Below are 17,514 nucleotides of genomic sequence, written 5' to 3'. Positions count from 1 at the left end.
TTTCTCGAAGTTCCATTTATTTTTCTGAGAAATATTTGATTCGTTAAGAACTAGTTTTACTGCTCTCAACACCGCATAATTTGAAGAACACCGACCTTCTTGTCTTGCCCGAGAGAGCTCTGTTAGGAACGGCATAGATGCAGATTTGGACAACATGTAACTGACTACATTTTATATCATGACAAACCTCAAGGTTATGGCATACAGTGTAATCAGCAAGGACTACATCTTAAATCAAAATCCTATTGCAAGAACCATTCAAAGAACATAGGCTATACTACCTTCTTCCCATCGTCCCTCATAAATTTTAACAATTTTTTTTTAATGATCCACTTTTTAATGAATTTTCGAAAATTCTATTCAATGCGGCTTGGACACAAATACTTTTTTTTCCAGGTTCACAAGAAATTCATATGTGATAAAAATTAATTTAAACACATATTAATATTCACTCGCTTCCATAATTTAAAGAAATTAAAACAATTGTTCAGATGAGAAAATTTAATATTTAAATACAACAATATTGAGTGACATAAACCAATTAAACATCGTATAGGTTATGTTATGAACTTTACAGAAATAAAAACGTGTGAACATATCTAGCCAGTGATTGCTAAGTATAATACTCAGTTAACAATTGTATGCACTGCTTCAGTATTATGTTTTACTTAGATACAATTTTATCGCAAGTGCAGCTTGTATTTAAAATGTCGCTTCAAATCTATCTGGCCGCGCGTATTGTTTAAAAAGCGCGCCCCTGTTTGGTGGTCGCTGTGACTGCCATCTATAGTGTCCTGTGAGAAGTTATTGCCGCCCGTAACGTACTCCAGTCGCCACGCCCTCATAATTTTTTGTTCTAGTTCGTTGCTCATTCAAGTATTGCAGAATTTTATCTCGCCGAAATTCTACCAACTCCTGCTTGCTATAAGCGAAGTTTTGGCCATACAATGATATCAGCAAATAGTTAGTGTTTAGTTTTTTCATTAACATAAAATAGTATGCTACATTTTATTCATCTGAGAATGTTACCCTTTTAAGCACTTTCACCTGAAGTTTATTTTAAGTTTATCTACTCTTAAAATTTATAGCGAACAATTTGATTGTTTACACATTTATTGGTCTATAAAAAGACCATAGGCTAAATATCACTTAAAGCTGCTACATTGAGATATGCGATAATTAATTATTTTTGAGGAAATATTTGTCAAACAAATACAATTTAAACACACTGACAGGACAGCTTAGGATATAGTTTTTTTAGATCAATTTTGTTAGTTTTTGCAAAGTTATGAAACTGTTTTTTTACGTTATGTTGTTTCCACACACTCTAGAAAAATAATTAAAAATTGTTTCTGCCTTTAGGTGTTTTTGATGGCTGCGCATTAAACAAGCAGGTTTCCTTAAAGCCAATCATAATAAATATAATAAAAGATTTCAATATTTTACTTTTAGACCATTTAATGCTATAATGCTAAAGAAACATTAAGATTTTTCCATAATCTCCATTGGCGGTCGTATGGGAGGGGGTTTAAGGAGACATAAAAAACTGAAGCGATAACGAAAATAATCTTTTCTAAGGATCACCTAAATACTGAAGTTGGTTCATTATAAAAATGTATTATTTTACATTTTTTTAAAGTGCTTCTGGTCGATTTAACTTATGTTGACATTATGTCAGAAATGCTTTAAAATAGCCTATTATGAGGTTATTAGTTTTTAAAATTTTGGACTCTATTTATTCGAGAGGAATCCAGTGCCCCTTAAAAAACCACCCGTCATCCGCCCTTCCCAAAATTCTCAGCTTGGTTCACCACTGATGACATATTTGTCATTAACTTCGGAAACATTTCGTGTTGTGTGGTAAATAAATGTCTGTACCCACAGAGCACTTACTTGCTGTTTTCTTACTGTGTTTAGAAAAGCCGCATGCCAAATTATCGAAAATTTAAAAGAAAACATGTTAACTTTACAGGTTACTGGACAGACAGTATCGAACAAGAAAATCCATACCTATTCTTCAATTTCGAGTAATTTTTTTTAATGTGGTTTTTGATACTTCGTGTCTGATTTATCCAAGGAAATTGGGTTGATTAAATTTAGGTTTTTTCCTTCATAGTACGTTATGTTACCTACCAACAATTTTGATGCAACACTATAAAATTAAATATAGTTGAGTTTTAATGTGCTCAGTTTTGTTTATATGACAGGGAGTCACGATAGCACACAACTATCAGAACTTTATTTCGCCATTCTTACGGATTTCCTTTATCGTTAAGGAACTATGAATTCCACATACTATCATACCCAGTTTAAACAAATGTTATGAACCGAACATATACAACAAATATCGCTTCATGTAAAGTTTATTTAATTTTCTACCTTTTTAGCATACTTTGCATTAATTTTTAAAAAAAATAGTTTCGCAGCCAAGAAAATTGTTTTAAAAAACTATTTTAACCTGCCGTAACTCTGTTGGCTTCTGAGCATAAATGTACTCACCTATATTGAACAGGTATGAGATCTTTGAATAATCTAGTGGCCAGGCAGGCACGCACAACTGGCTTGTAGCTGCTTCTGTTAGATTCCTCCAGTGCGGAGGACTTATATACTCACCCAATAACCCGTCAATTTTAGAGAACCTTTCATCCCTCCTCTGGCAACGGCGCCCACTCAGTGCAATTATTTTCCACCCCTTTACTAAAAAAAGTATTTGAATTTAAGGGGATGCCAAGGCATTTACAAATAAAAGTTGTATAAAAGTAAAATTTAGTGTAATAATTTTATTATTTTCTAAAATAATTCTGAATTTTAATTCAAATGTATATTCATAAATTCGTTTTAAAATATGGCACCTTGTTGAGTCTATTCTATGGCTTCCCCTGCCACTACCGCCATCCAACGGTTGCCATGGAAGTTCGTTCTTTGTCAAGTAGGACGCGCATGCGCTTTGCGCATTCTGAAACAGTATGGCAGCGGCTCGTGTGTGGTGTTGTGGATGACGTTTGTTGTCCATCCGTTCAATACTATATCCTTCGATAAAATTTAAATGAAATACATGTATAATAATTTTTTAAAAGTAAATATACAAAATGTCCGCTAAGTGCTAACGTATTCTGAGCCAAACAAATGGCTTGGTAGGCCTACGTCTAAATCTTTGAAGTGAAAATTGAGGAAAAATCACCAAGAACATGGAATCCATAAGGAAATGGTTGTATAGGCCCAAGGTAAGCCTAGTTTGGATTAAATATTGCTTAGTAATTGTCTTTCCATACTTTAACGAGTGCTATTGAAGACATACGGTTGTTTCACCATTTGATCTCTTTGTTTTTTTTTTAATCTAGTGTTCAGCCGTGCAATGCCTAGTCAGAACTATATCTGCCATTTGTTGAGTTTTGTTGAGCTGACGAAGTGTTTGAAGTAATTTAGAATTATTTTCTTTCTTATGAGATTAATGGTAACTTACTAGTAATCTAAGCTTAAGTATTTACATGGCCTTGCAGTTTTGCAAAGTAAGACAGCTAAGCGCCTGGGTTTTTAATTATTAATACTGTACCTATTGAACATGTGATATGGCTTGCAAATAGGTAATTCCGAAAGAAAACCTAATTTCTGTTATAAAAATTTTTTCTTTGCGTATTTTTGAATAATTCTCTAAGAGGGCATTGTGATACTTCTAGTTCACAATTTTAACTACCTATTGGTTAGGTTTGTTTATGTACTTAAAAAACTACCATTATATTGTGAGAACGTTTGGTTTATTAGGTTAGCTGCATTAAAAATGTTATAAAATATTAAGGACGGTTGTTAGGTTAAGTGAGCGATATTTTAAATTGGTTATTTCTAATCAACCATATAAACGATTTTACAGTATTTTGGGTAAATCTGTATTGTACGGATTAGCGCCAAAAAAAATCGTACAAATATGAAATAACTTTCATTATATGCTCTTTTATGTCCTCTTTTCAAAACCGCCTGCGGAGATTAAAAATTCCAATTACTTTTGGAGATATCGCCGTTCTTATTTTGCAATACAAGCCCTATGTAATCATTCAACAGGCGCCATTTTATATTTTGCCGTGTGTGCGTGAATGCATAAATAACAGAAATTTTCCATTAGGTAAGGTTAGTTACATGATAAATACTTCAAAATAAACGGAAATTAAAAATAATATCAATTAATTTTACTTGTATAGTTTTAAGTATTTATAATGTAACTGACCTGACCTAACTAAACGGGACAAAGGTAGATTAGGTCAGGTCAGCTACAGTATAAATACTTTGAAACTGAACGGACATTAAAAATAATAAAAATTAATTTTAATGGTTGTTTAGTTTTAAAGTATTTATAATGTAGCTGACCTGACCTAACAAACCGGGAAAAAGGATGAACAGTAGGAACTCACGTAATTTTCTTTTTACGTGATGTAGTCGTTCAACTACGTCGCGAAAAAAAAAAATATCATACTTCTAAACAAGCAACAATGGGAACGCGGGAAGCCTACGATTCACTCATCCTTCTGGACATACCCGAATACTCACGTTGGCAAGCCTTCTTTCAACAGACGAGAGGCGAACGCCCGATCGTGCATCTTCGGTTTTTTTTTTTGTTTATTGTAAATAAATATGCAACTCATGAAAACTAATGGTCAATTAGGTATTGTTAGCTATATTATAAATACTTGAAAACATTGTGGATGGTTGATTTGGTTAGGATAGCTACATTAAAAATACTGTGAAATCATGTTAACGGTTTCCTAGCGCTGGATAGCTACATATTAAAAAGTTATTTGCTAAGCAACCATAAAATGATTTTACAGTTATTTTAATGTAGCTATACTTACCTAATATAACCAACCATCCACAGTGTTTTAAAGTATTTTTAATTACTTCTTGCTAATTTTAAGAAAAGAAGTCTTGCCAACGTGAGTATTCGGGTATGTCCAGAAGGATGTGTGAATCGTAGGCTTCCCGCTGAACTCCGCATCAGTGCACATCACGAAAATTAAAAAATTCCATATCTCCTAAAGTATTTGGAATTTCTGATCTCCGCCGGGTTTAATGAAAAGAGGAAGTTAAAGAGCACAGAATAAAGGTATTTTCGGATTTTTTAAAAAAATTTTTAAAAAAATCGCCAAAAAATGAATATTAAAAAATTCGATATCTCCAAAAGTAATTGGAATTTTTAATCTCCGCAGGCGGTTCTGAAAAGAGGACGTAAGATAGCATACAATGAAAGTTATTTCATATTTTTACGATTTTTTTTGGCGCTAATCCGTACAATACAGATTTACCGTATTTTGAATGTAGCTAACCTAATCAACTGTCCAACACAATTTTATAGAATTTTTAATGTATCCATCATAACGTAACCAACCATCCATATTATTTTTAAATATATTTTAAATGTATTTTAAATGTAGCTAACCATATCAACCGACCAATCTCGTGATATCACAGTGTTTGTGGATGGTAAAAGTTATTTCATGTATAAGGATTAGTATGCATTGTGATGGCTTAATACTTTGGTTGTCATCAACATGGTGGTGCTTAGGTCATTTACATCTCGACATTCATTTTGGGACAAGTGCTGGAATATAGGGCTTTTGGGCGAGGAACATTCACACACTTGTTTTGCTCGAAAACATTTATTTTTGAAATTAACCTTTGGTACACAATATTATACTATAACCTTATCTGTTCTAATCTTGAACATGATACTGAGTTTGTTACTTATAGTATTCATATTCTATGTAACACAATTCCACCTGGTTTAGTATATTTTGTAATATCACTTTTATATAATTTGTTAATGTTAGAGCTATAATTTAAACATCCTGAATATTGTAAAGTATATTAAAGCCCTACCAATTATAGTATAGAACATGATACTGTAGATATAAAAACATATCTTTTGAAATACAAAATACAAGCATGTGAATCTTTCACGTTCAAATCACAGTATTTCCACACTTGTACCGCAAAAAAGTACAGGTCGTATTTACTTCAGTACTGCCTTGTTGATGAATTTATCAATGTTCCTATCATATTGTGATATTTACTTTTAAAGAATTGTTTAATTTATCTTATCTACCCTCACCAACGTAATAGCTATCCCTCAGGTAAATATTTACTTGGGCGGTATTTCCGAAAAAAAAAATGTTAAAAATACGAAAATACCTTTATTTTATGCTCTTCAACTTCCTCTTTTCATTAAAGTCGGCGGAGATTAGAAATTCCAAATACTTTAGGAGATATCGAATTTTTAAATTTCAGCACAAAACCAGCGCATTCCCGTGGCGTGCGTGCACCATTGTTTCTTGTTTACGTACGAGTATCTATTTTTTTATTGGATAATGATGTCACGTGATTGTTCGTGATAGGCCAGAATTCAAATGAACTAATACGTGATTATTTAGTTCAATTATTGTTTAAAACGGTGTTTAATTACCGCCTCCAACTTAGGTGAGTTTTTAACGTTTCTAATTTTAAAGTCTTATTTGTTATTTTGATATTGTTGCACAAGTAATAAGTAACAAAAAAATTTACGTGAGTTGTTACTGTACATCCTTTGTTACGGGTTTGTTTGGTCAGGTCAGTTACATTATAAATATTTTAAAACTAAACAGCCATTAAAATTAATTCACAAAATAATTTTTAATGTCGGCGTAGTTTGAAAGTATTAATAATGTAACTGACCTGACCTAATCAATCATTTTATTAATTACGCATTCACGATTCACGTATTCACGAACACACGGCAAAATAACAAAAATGGCGCCGCTCGAATGGTTCCACAGGTCTTGTATTGCAAAATTAAAAAATTCGATATCTCCTAAAGTATTTGGAATTTCTTAATTCCGCCGCTTTTAATGAAAAGAGGAAGTTGAAGAGCATATGATAAAGGTATTTTCGGATTTTTAACATTTATTTTCGCAAATACCGCTCAACTACATATGATGAAATTTAAAAATTCGATATCTCCTAAAGTATTTGGAATTTCTTACCTCCGCCACTTTTAATGAAAAGAGGAAGTTGAATAGCATAATATAAAGGTATTTTCGGATTTTTAACATTTTTTTTTCGGAAATACCGCCCAAGTAAATATTTACCATCCCTCAATTTAATTAATTTAATTTTTGAGACACGTTCACGATTTGAATCACAACCACACAGTCATTATATTGTACCATTAAATTAATTCAATATAAAGAAACACTCATTTTTCTCGTTACAACTACCCACGATAACTACTTCATGCATACATCCATACATACATACATACATACATACATACATACATACATACATACATACATACATACATACAGTGAATGTATGCCTACACACCCAAATTTGTGTCACAAACAATTGGGATCTTTTGAACCACTTCACTCTACTGATGCCCCTCTACATTTTAATTTTCCTACATCTCCACAATAACTGTCCTTCGTTCATTTTTCACTTACATTGACATGCGTCATTTCCTTCCCACATTTGCCTAATATGTACTTGTTTTTATTCTATCTCAAATCCCTGGCATATTCTACAACCTGTTGTAATGTACCTATCATAATCAACAACTAATTTAAACTTGCAAAATTTTATTTTTACTACGCATCCTGTCATTATTACCAGTACCTACTATGTCTTATATGTATTTCTTATCCCCTGTTTTTTTCTTTCTCATACAATTTACTTTTTTACTCCATATTTCAACCCTTTCTAATTTAATATTGCTTTATTTTTCTTATCCCAATAAACTACTATTATGTACTAAGTAAACTTATTTAAATAATTACCTATTATCAAGATATTCCGTTCCACAAATTTTTGCTTTCAATTATATTCTTCTTTAATAACTGCACTCCACTCATTATATATACTATTTTTGCTTAAAAACTAATCCTATGATTCTTAATAATTACACAACAATATTCATTCGCTTTCAAAGGTTAACCAATATTACATACTAAATTTCCCATTATTCCTCCATTCAAGTTTATTATTGGTCAACTTAAATTACATCATCCCTTTCCCCTGCAATTTTTCTGATAAAAAAAACCATTCGCTGCTTTCCAGTACCTATCGAGATAACTACTTGAACCAGTTTTTTAACATCTAAACCTTATTTATCCACTTGTTAAAATGCTTAACTACTGGTAATTTTAAATATCATAATCCAAATTGTTAAATTTTTTTAAGTAGATGCTTATTTAAAACTAGATTCCTAAACTAATGTTTTTAAGTGCTTTTAATGTTGCTTAAATATCCTTTTAAAGTACGTTTACGAATCAGCCGTATTCTGAAAAAACTCAGCATTGGGGATGTCACTGTAGTACAGGGAAAGTTGTTTAGTAAAAACAGAAATTTTAAAAGCTTAATAATCAAAACAGCTGTAACAATTTTTTTTCCAGAGATTTTAATAATTTCCAATTAATATTCACTCATTATTTATTTGGTAAACCATACAGTTTTTTTTTTTCAATTTCCAAGTCCTTTCACAACTAACAACTTTTCCAGAATCAATATGAAATTAAAAAATATATATATTTTTTAGAAATAATGAATTTTAACAATTAGTATGTAAATGTAAAGTCATGGTTTATATTGTAAGTACCTAAGTAGGATAAATTAAGGAAATAAATTTTATTAGAACCCTAGTTTAATATATATATATATATATATATATATATATATATATATATATATATATATATATATATGCTGAAGTAGGCATTTAAATATTGTAAGTAGTATTTTATTTGTGAAGGTTGTAAATTCAAGGCTTCATAAAATTAATCTGAATAGTACATCAATAGCACATTAATAAAAATTTATCAATGATTTTAAGTGTTATTAATGTATCCGACCTAAACTAACTGACCTATCACTTAGATATTATTAGACTTATTTCCTGAAAGCCATGACTACAACCTTCAAGGTAAAAAACCACTTATAGTTAGAGACCGGAAAAATTCGCGATTTAAATGTCCTGTGGGATATACTCCATGATCCTCTATGGACGCGGGAAAATTACATCTGCTCATTGGCTACTGACTCGTGACACCTGTTAACTGGGACACTAGTGATTCGATAGGTACTTCTTTTGTTAAAGATTTTCTCATTGGCCGAGTATCATTAATCTAAACTGTGACCCAATCAGTGATGCAGTAAAAAGGCAAACGTTTTTGGATTCTAGCCTATCACGAAATGAATCCGCAAATTTTTCCGGTTTCTACTTATAGTATTTTAATACCCTTTTTAGAAAAATGCATGATATTTTTCTACATGCTGATAGAATCTATATCTTAAATTTGTTTGATTATTACTCATATTTACAATAAGCCATAGTGTTCAACATCTACCAATAGCAATTTTGGAGTTATTAAGTGAAGTGGGTTTAGTTAAAATTGGGGGGGAGGGGGGGGGGGAAGAATCACAGTTAATATATTATTAAAAAATTATATAAAATAATATGAAATAAATGGAGTGAAATTAATAAACTGTGTAAGAAGTAATATAAAGTGTGTTTAGTGTGATTTAAAAATTATCTGAACTCATTGATGGCCAAATGGTAGGAATAGCACCAAGTAACCATATATGATTTGAAATATAGGGAGTTTTTACATTGTAAACAAGGAATCAGTAGTGTAAAATATAGATGTTTACATTTAAGTAAAAAAAACTGCTAAATGTATCATAATTACATACAAGGAAAAAAAAATATTTATTGTAGCATATTTGCCAAAAAAAAATTTTTAATGTACCTTTCTTAAGAGCAGGCGACTGAATTCCACAATCACCAATTTAAGGATTTACATTTCTTAAATTGAATGACTTAACAGCATAATGGCTGTTCCCTTCCTTTGCTGTCCTACACATCAATATGTTAGATAAAATTAATAATATTAAAAATTAATATAATAAACTCTATAAAATCATATCTGCCGTTGTCTTCCATGGAATTTTCTAACTTTCTATGGCTGTCTTTCCCTTCCCTCTGGAACTCGGTTTAAATGTTCTCCACCGGTTGAATGCCAAGGAGTGAAACTTCTCATGCGGTGGTTGGACAGTTAATGTAGGGCAAACACCATTTGCTTGTTGCCTAGAGTAGCGTGGGTGTAAGAGCCACGGTGGAACTGCTATGCAGACTGGGACAAAACTCACAAGCGAGTGTTCGTGAAGTTTTGATTAGCGATTGTTTGCAAATTTGCGAGGCAAACGCTCTTGACTAGCTGTGTTGAGGCGGACTAGCAGACTGGCCACTATTGTATTCTCCCTTCTGGCTTCCATTCTGCTCTGCTCCCGTTATCTGCCTGTCTTCCTTGCAGTCACATCAATCATGCTCCTTTCTCGTTGTTTGGCTAATTAAGTTGGTGTCATTTCAATTCTTTCTTTTAATTGGGTTTATATTTCCAAGTCCCTCTTTTTATTATTTTTCGCAATTAACTACATGTTGTATCAATAACAAGTATTGTCAATGTTTGATTTTATTTGAAACCAATACCAATCATTTTAATATTTGTTTTTAATATAACTGTAAATCAATAGTCTGGAAAATATCAATTATTTCATTTCATCTATAAAAAAAATTGTGGATTTCTGAATTTGTTTTTTAAATTTTGGTAAAAAATTTTAGGTTTCTCTTCTTTCATAAGCTGGTCAGTGATAGCTTAATTGCTGAACTAACTTAATCTTAACTTGAAAATAAGGTATATCCATGTTGTATTTAAGTCAACTGAAGTGATTTTGTAAAGACATAATATAAAAAAAATTTCTAATCATATTGATTTGCAAGGAATATGACTCAGAAATGTGTTAGTACTAAGTTCAATATTTTCCCCCTAATAGCTTAACCATAATTTATTATGTTTACACATGTATTGATATTTACACATGTAATTATATGGCTAAAAATTATAACATATGTTTGTTTTCACCTCAGTCAATATAATTTTTGCAGTTCCCAAAACAAGCAAAGTATTTAGATGATTAGCAACTATGTATTTATCTAGATGAATTTATATCACTGAAGCTGGAGAGTAAGTCATAAATTAAAGTAATGGAACATATTATTTATTGTGTGTTGGAATTCCTTCCTTAAAGAAATATAGGTATTTTTTTCACTTTATAAAAACTTAAGTTTAAGAACCTCTGAAGTCACTAGAGCTAGAAATCGAAAAGTATTGTATTACATTAAAAATAACAGGGTGTATATGCAACCTTAATATCCTTATAAAGTCCTTAATTTGTCTTTTTTGAATAAGGCCTAGTAAAATTCCTTAAATTTCACAAAGAATCTTTAAAACTCCTTATTAAATATTGATAGCATGCAATTAATGGATAATTGTGTGTATTTTAATGTTCTTTTGTTTCCAACTTGGCAGCAATCGTTTTGCGTATGTACAGTACAATGGGTGAATTTTGGGCTATGTGATAATATTTTATGTATAAAAAATAATAAATTAGTTTTTTTTATCTCACATATAACAAAATTGTGTTTTGCTATCTTAACTTACAAAGAAAAAATATGTAGTGCTTAAATTAAATGTTAGGACCAAATTTTTAAGATATACACAATGCTTCAGTTAAGTTTGTATTCCAGAGAAAATTATGGACAAAAGGCCTTAGGTGTAAGAACTGAACTAACCTATAATATTATTTGTTGTGCATTAACTATTTATTAAACATAGTTATTGTCTTGAGGGATTTTATGATATTACAAATAGTTTTCTACAGTGATGAAGGCGATGAAGTAAACGATCCTTAAAGTCCTTAATTTTTTTATTGCATAAAAGGGTACGATCCATGTACGTTACAGTACATTCTCAGTTGAGTTTAGCAGAATTTTGTCAATTGTACGAATTTAAATGGTTTTGAGGTTGGCAACTAGTAATTGACTTTGTGGAAGTTAATACAAAACTAAGCAAAATTGTGTGTCGGTTTTCATGTACGCAGGGCCGGTGCAAGGTAAATTGGCGCCCTAGGCGAAAAACCTTAATGCCCCCCCCCCTCCCCCACACGCCGAACACCCGAAAAAAAATTTTTGCTTGCCTCAAAATACATCACGTAAGCCTAAGATTTTGTCAACAATCAAATGTAAGCAGGCTTGTTTTTGTTTTTTACTTTTTTATTTATTACAAATCAAAACAGGTCACCGTGGACTTAAATAATTACTTATATCAATATAAACATTCCAAACTGTTACAAAAATCCATTTTCATCTAGTTTCAATAATCGTTAAACATATCGTATCAGCTGTTGTGTGTCGTGCTGCGCCGCCCCCAGCTACTTGGCGCCCTGGGCGGTTGCCTAGTTCGCCTTTGTGGACGCGCCGGCCCTGTATGTACGGTGACACAGTACAGATATTTTTGGTCTACCATCGACGATGCATTGTAATTAGAAAAACGTTTTTTATTTGTTTATTATTTGTGAGAGGCTGCCCTCCCTAGGCGCGCCCCAGCGAAACTCTGCGTTCCGAGAAGTCGAGAGATAACCTCCCACTTCTACCCTGGTGCTCCCTCTTGCCTCTTCCCGCTGCTACTTATCCTTAGGACAAAGTGCGGTTGTCCAGCCCGTGACCTGGTGGTGACTCAAATTGCGCTCGCGACATGCGCAGTGACAATCTTACGGGCTCGCGTTCGCCACTAGGAACGTTACAGGTTTTTTTTTGTTTACGTAACGTCTAATAAATCGATGAACGCCGGCTGCACGCATGAAAAAGTGTCCCGTTACGCACATTGTCCCGTTACGCTATGTCCCGTTACGCTCATTGTACGCTTGCGCCGCACCTATCTCTCTCCCACTCGATTGGAACAACCATCGATTTGACTTTTTTCGTTTTCAAAAATGCCATTTCATTTATTCAATGAGTATATCGATTACAGAGGCCGTGGCCAATTTTATATATATATATATATATATATATATATATATATATATATATACACATACAATGACAATAATAATAAGCACACACAAACAGCAATACCAGACGAAATTGTCTCTTCTTGCAGAGGTGATATTCGATACGCATAAAAAGGATAATGTGATACATAAAAAACACGCTATAAGCATACATAGAATACATGGGGGGGGGGGGAAAGTAGAATTAAAATACCACCAAATAATCGATTTTATATACAATGAGATTATACATACCCTACAAAGAGTAAATGAATAAGATGAACACGCTAAAGGAATCTTGACGTGCGCATTTGACATGTGGCCAAGGTCCTGGACTCGTTAGGGCCGGTGTTCCGAGAGGGAAGCCTTCTTTTCACAGACGAGAGAGCCAAACGCCCGATCGTGCATCTTCGGTTTTTTTTTTTTTTTTTGGTTCATTGTAACTCATGATAACTAATGGTCAATTAGGTTAGGTTAGCTACATTATAAATACTAAAATACTTTAAAACATTGTGGACGGTTGATTTGGTTAGGATAGCTACATTAAAGATACTGAGATAGAACGGGGGGAAAAAGCGAGCATTAAGGGGCCCGCCTCGTCAGGGGTGTATGTGTGTTAGTGAGGCGGGATGATAAGCGCGACGCTCGATGGTATTTCTAGCGCGGTATCGCCTCTAAGCTCAAGGCTCTGAACTGGCGCGCAGTCTTCTCGTCGTCAATTGATAACTGTGAAATTTGTGCGGTGACCGTATTTTTATATTACGGGGAAATGAAGATAAAGGTGTAATGCAAGCCCCTTAAGTGCTTTCAAAAATCTGTACCACTTGTTTTACACCTAAAAATTACTCTGAAAACATGCGTTTCAGCCATTTTAACGCTTCTAGAAATACAGTTTAAAAACATGATCCAAAATTAAAAGTACTTTTCGGGCCTTAGCGAACTCTTAAATGCTATTCATAAATAGGCCCCACTCGGATGTCTTGAGTGGTTTTGAAATCGCGTTGTTTTTCCTGAAGCTCTGCGCACCGTCTGTGTGACCAGGTAGGCGGGCCCCTTAACTTCGGGGAACTTCGGGTGTGGCTCTCTCGTCTGTGAAATGAAGTCTTCCCGTTCCGAGACGCTCGGGCAAGCATTGCTTTGTGACCACGGGGGAGGAACTGTAATCGCCGAAGCTGAGACCTTTTTTTTTTTGAAGTCGTTTTGGGCCCGTCCACTAGGTGGAAACCCCTGGTTTGAACCTGATTTTCGACGAGGAATTTTATTAAAATACTGCCCATCTAGTTAAAATTCATTAAACCGTTGATGCTATGAAGTTTCCTCTTTGGCTCTGTGGAACTTTTGTTCGCGCTATCTTCCACAGATGGTAGCACCGTGAGCACGCTTTTCTGTTCCATTTAACGTCCATTCCATTCACGTAATTACTCCTATCAAATGCATTATACCGAGACGTGAGATGTTTACATATCATAAAAACACACCAAGTGTAGTGGGAAAACCACCGATCTGGCAACACAGCATGCGTGGTATTGGTTGCTGGGGCAGTGATTGTATACTGACACAAAAATAATGAAGTAATGGTAAAAATTATTTATTTACAATTTAAAAAAGTAAAATAAATTTTGATTTGCTGTTTTAATAATTTTTATATTCGTTAAACACGGCATTGCTTGTATACTTTTATAGTGTCTTTACAACTGTTATCAAATAATTTTTTTTTTTTCATTTTTGTTTGCATAATAGTTGCTAAATTCACATTTTAAACGTTTTAGGGGTACAAATAATGGACAATTAAATAGATTAGGTTCAGAAATTGAATTTTTTAAGTTTAAATACAGTGCTAAAGGCTACTTCATAAAATGGTTTGAATTTATTTCAGAACTTTTAATAACGTAGCTTTTCAAAACTGCGAAGCTAGTGTGTTGGCAGCCCTGCGTCTACTGGCTGCTCGGTCCTGTTGACCTGCTTCTTGCAGGCGATAGTCGCTAATGAGGTGGGCACCTATGGGGCCGAAGGCATTATGCTTATCACACACACTCTTCTTTCTTTACCAGGGTTCCCCTTGAAGGCAGTTAGAAAAATTTCCACCAAAAATACCGGGAATGTTCCGTATCAGCTTTCTAGTGACCTTGTGTATGGGCGGTGTTCCAAGACGCTCGGGCGAGGTAGCGAACAAGCACTGCCTTGTTGGGACACGACCGTAACCTAACTCGCGGGCCCGTATTCCAGAACGTGTCCAAACTGAAGTCTAGTGAGGAAACAATAAACGGTGCCCTGCGCGAGGCTAGAAAACTGGTTCCAACGCATTCTAGCGGACTTTTCGCAACCATAGGTACATCTGTTAACGACAGAAGTGCTAGAGATAGCAGCGCCGTAGTACCAAAAAACAGAACCGCAGTTCTACTTTTCTCGGGTACGTTTTAAGTTGCGATACAAAATTCAATCCGGGATAGTTTTCGCTATCATAAAGTTTCACTTGGCACACCAACGCGCTTGGTGCGTCCCGCGATGATATGAGTTATTGGGGCCAGACGCGGATCCTCCTTTCTGGACGAAATAACCGAAAAAGTGAGCTCTGCGCATGCGCCGAATTTGGGCAACAGATCGGCAACGGAATAGGACACCAAAAATCTGTTCCCTAAAACATAAGGAGACTGGCCGTGTCCTATCGTGCACTTGGAATACTGTTAGGTGTTGCGTATTTACAACCTAATTTTTTTTTTGTCTTGGAACTTCGGCGTATGTGTAAAATGTTAAGCTTCTGTAGGTGTCGCAGACACGATAGCGAGTTTCGGCCTGATTCACTTGTGACGTGCACAAATAGGCCAAGGCTGACGTTATGTCACACTGCTTTTCTGCCACTGCGGCTGGTACCCCAGCAGCGAAGCGACGGAACGGACAATTTTGTAATAATTTCCCTGTCATTTTAGAGGACCTGATACTGTTGACGTAACATGTTGACGTAACATGTTGACAAATTTGTTCATTCTGACATAATTGTTTTATGTATTTATTTATTATCGTATTTATTGGTGGCGAAGATAAAGGCGATACGCGTATTCTCAGCACGTATAACCACATTTTCTGCTATTACATCATACATTTAAATTTGGCAAAAATAAGCATACCTACTATAAACTTAATAAATATATTATAAAATAGATAATAAGATAGGACGGATAATTAATCTTTATCTAAATGTTCAAAAATAAGAGGTAACCATTACAAAATTTAAACAAAAATCTAATTTACAGGTAACTAAAAAGTAATCATAGGCATATACGTGCTGAAAAGAAATTTACACTTGAAAAAACCTGCATTTCCAAAACAATATGATAATTAGTAGTACTACATTGAAACCAGTCTCACATTCTCACACAGATTCAAGCGGTAGGTAAGCCGCGAAGTTATCGTAAGATTTTTTTTTTCAGCCTGTATTTGATTGAAATTAGCTGGGTTTTTAGATTTCCTTGTTGCCTGGTGTGGTTCGTTCCACCAGTCGCAGTTGTCGAGGTTTTTTCCACCAGTCGCAGTTGTCGAGGTTTGTTCCACCAGTCGCAGTTGTCGAGGTTCGTTCCACCAGTCGCAGTTGTCGAGGTTTGTCAAATAGGCTTCGGTTCGGTTGGACCTGCCAATCTCTTGGTATCTGTACCACGTTCCATGTTGACGCCATCGTGGTACGTCGATGTACCATTTGGACATCGGTGAAGATCAAAGGCCGAAACACGATGCTTTGAAAAAGATGACGGAAAAATGTTTCAAGTAGTGTTTATGTGGTCGTTGGTTAAAGCATCGGGTTGCTACTCTTTTATCTGCCTTGCTTTGAGGTTGTGAAGCCGCCGTCTTGTCTGTTAAAGCCGGTCCACACGCAACGTTTTGTACACAGTTTTGACTGCGCAGGCAAAACTGTGCAAACAAAACGTTGCAGTTTAGCCGTGTACACACAACACAGTTTGCAGCCAAGTTTTATCCTATCAGTTGCGAGAATTCCGTACTTTGGCCAATTCTTTCCGGTATACCGACCTCAAAGAATTAATTTTTTTTTTTGTAATTTTATCGCTGTTTAGCCGCGATGTCAACCTCTTTGTATTTTTGCACAAGTGCTTCATACGCTTGACTTTTTTTTGTCCCCATCGCTATATTCTTTTGATTCGACCCGCCACAAACACGGGAAGGACTTGTACAGACCAGTGAACTCTGTTAGAAATTCACGTGAACAGTGTCGCAAATCGGTCATCGCTGAACAACTTACACTGTTCCGGCACAATAACCGGGGGAGCTGAATTGTTGCCCGTTGGATGGGCAGCCCTTCAGGATTTTTCTGACAGTGGTTAGTTTAGGTTAGGTTAGTTTAGTTTAGGTTAGGTCACTTTACAAACTAACCACTGTCAGAAAAATCCTGAAGCGCTGCCCATCCAAGGGGCCACAATTCAGACAACCTTTCAAAAACACCACTGTCAGAAAAATCCTGATGGGCTGCCCATCCAATAAGCAACAATTCAGACACCCTTTCAAAAAAACTACCGTCATAAAAATCCTGATGGGCTGCCCTTCCAAGGGGCAAGTTTTCAGGATTATTTAACTCTTAAAGGAGCGTGTTTTCAGAAATTG

At 34.5% G+C, this 17,514-nt stretch overlaps 1 protein-coding gene across 1 annotated transcript in view; it reads left to right on the top strand.

The window, feature by feature from the left end:
* Nucleotides 1-2,960: 2,960 nt before the first annotated feature.
* LOC134539027 (lateral signaling target protein 2 homolog) overlaps nucleotides 2,961-17,514 on the top strand; it is an 83,739-nt gene continuing 69,185 nt past the window's right edge. Inside the window, exon 1 of the mRNA XM_063380700.1 lies at nucleotides 2,961-3,224. Within this exon, the coding sequence (XP_063236770.1) occupies nucleotides 3,189-3,224 (36 nt within the window). The 5' untranslated portion in view covers nucleotides 2,961-3,188. The remainder of the gene's footprint in view (nucleotides 3,225-17,514) is intronic.

Source organism: Bacillus rossius, chromosome 14, assembly GCF_032445375.1.
Source record: "Bacillus rossius redtenbacheri isolate Brsri chromosome 14, Brsri_v3, whole genome shotgun sequence".
Lineage (NCBI taxonomy): Eukaryota > Metazoa > Arthropoda > Insecta > Phasmatodea > Bacillidae > Bacillus > Bacillus rossius.
Note: the sequence above shows the minus strand (reverse complement) of the source record. Positions and strands in the feature narration are given on the sequence as shown.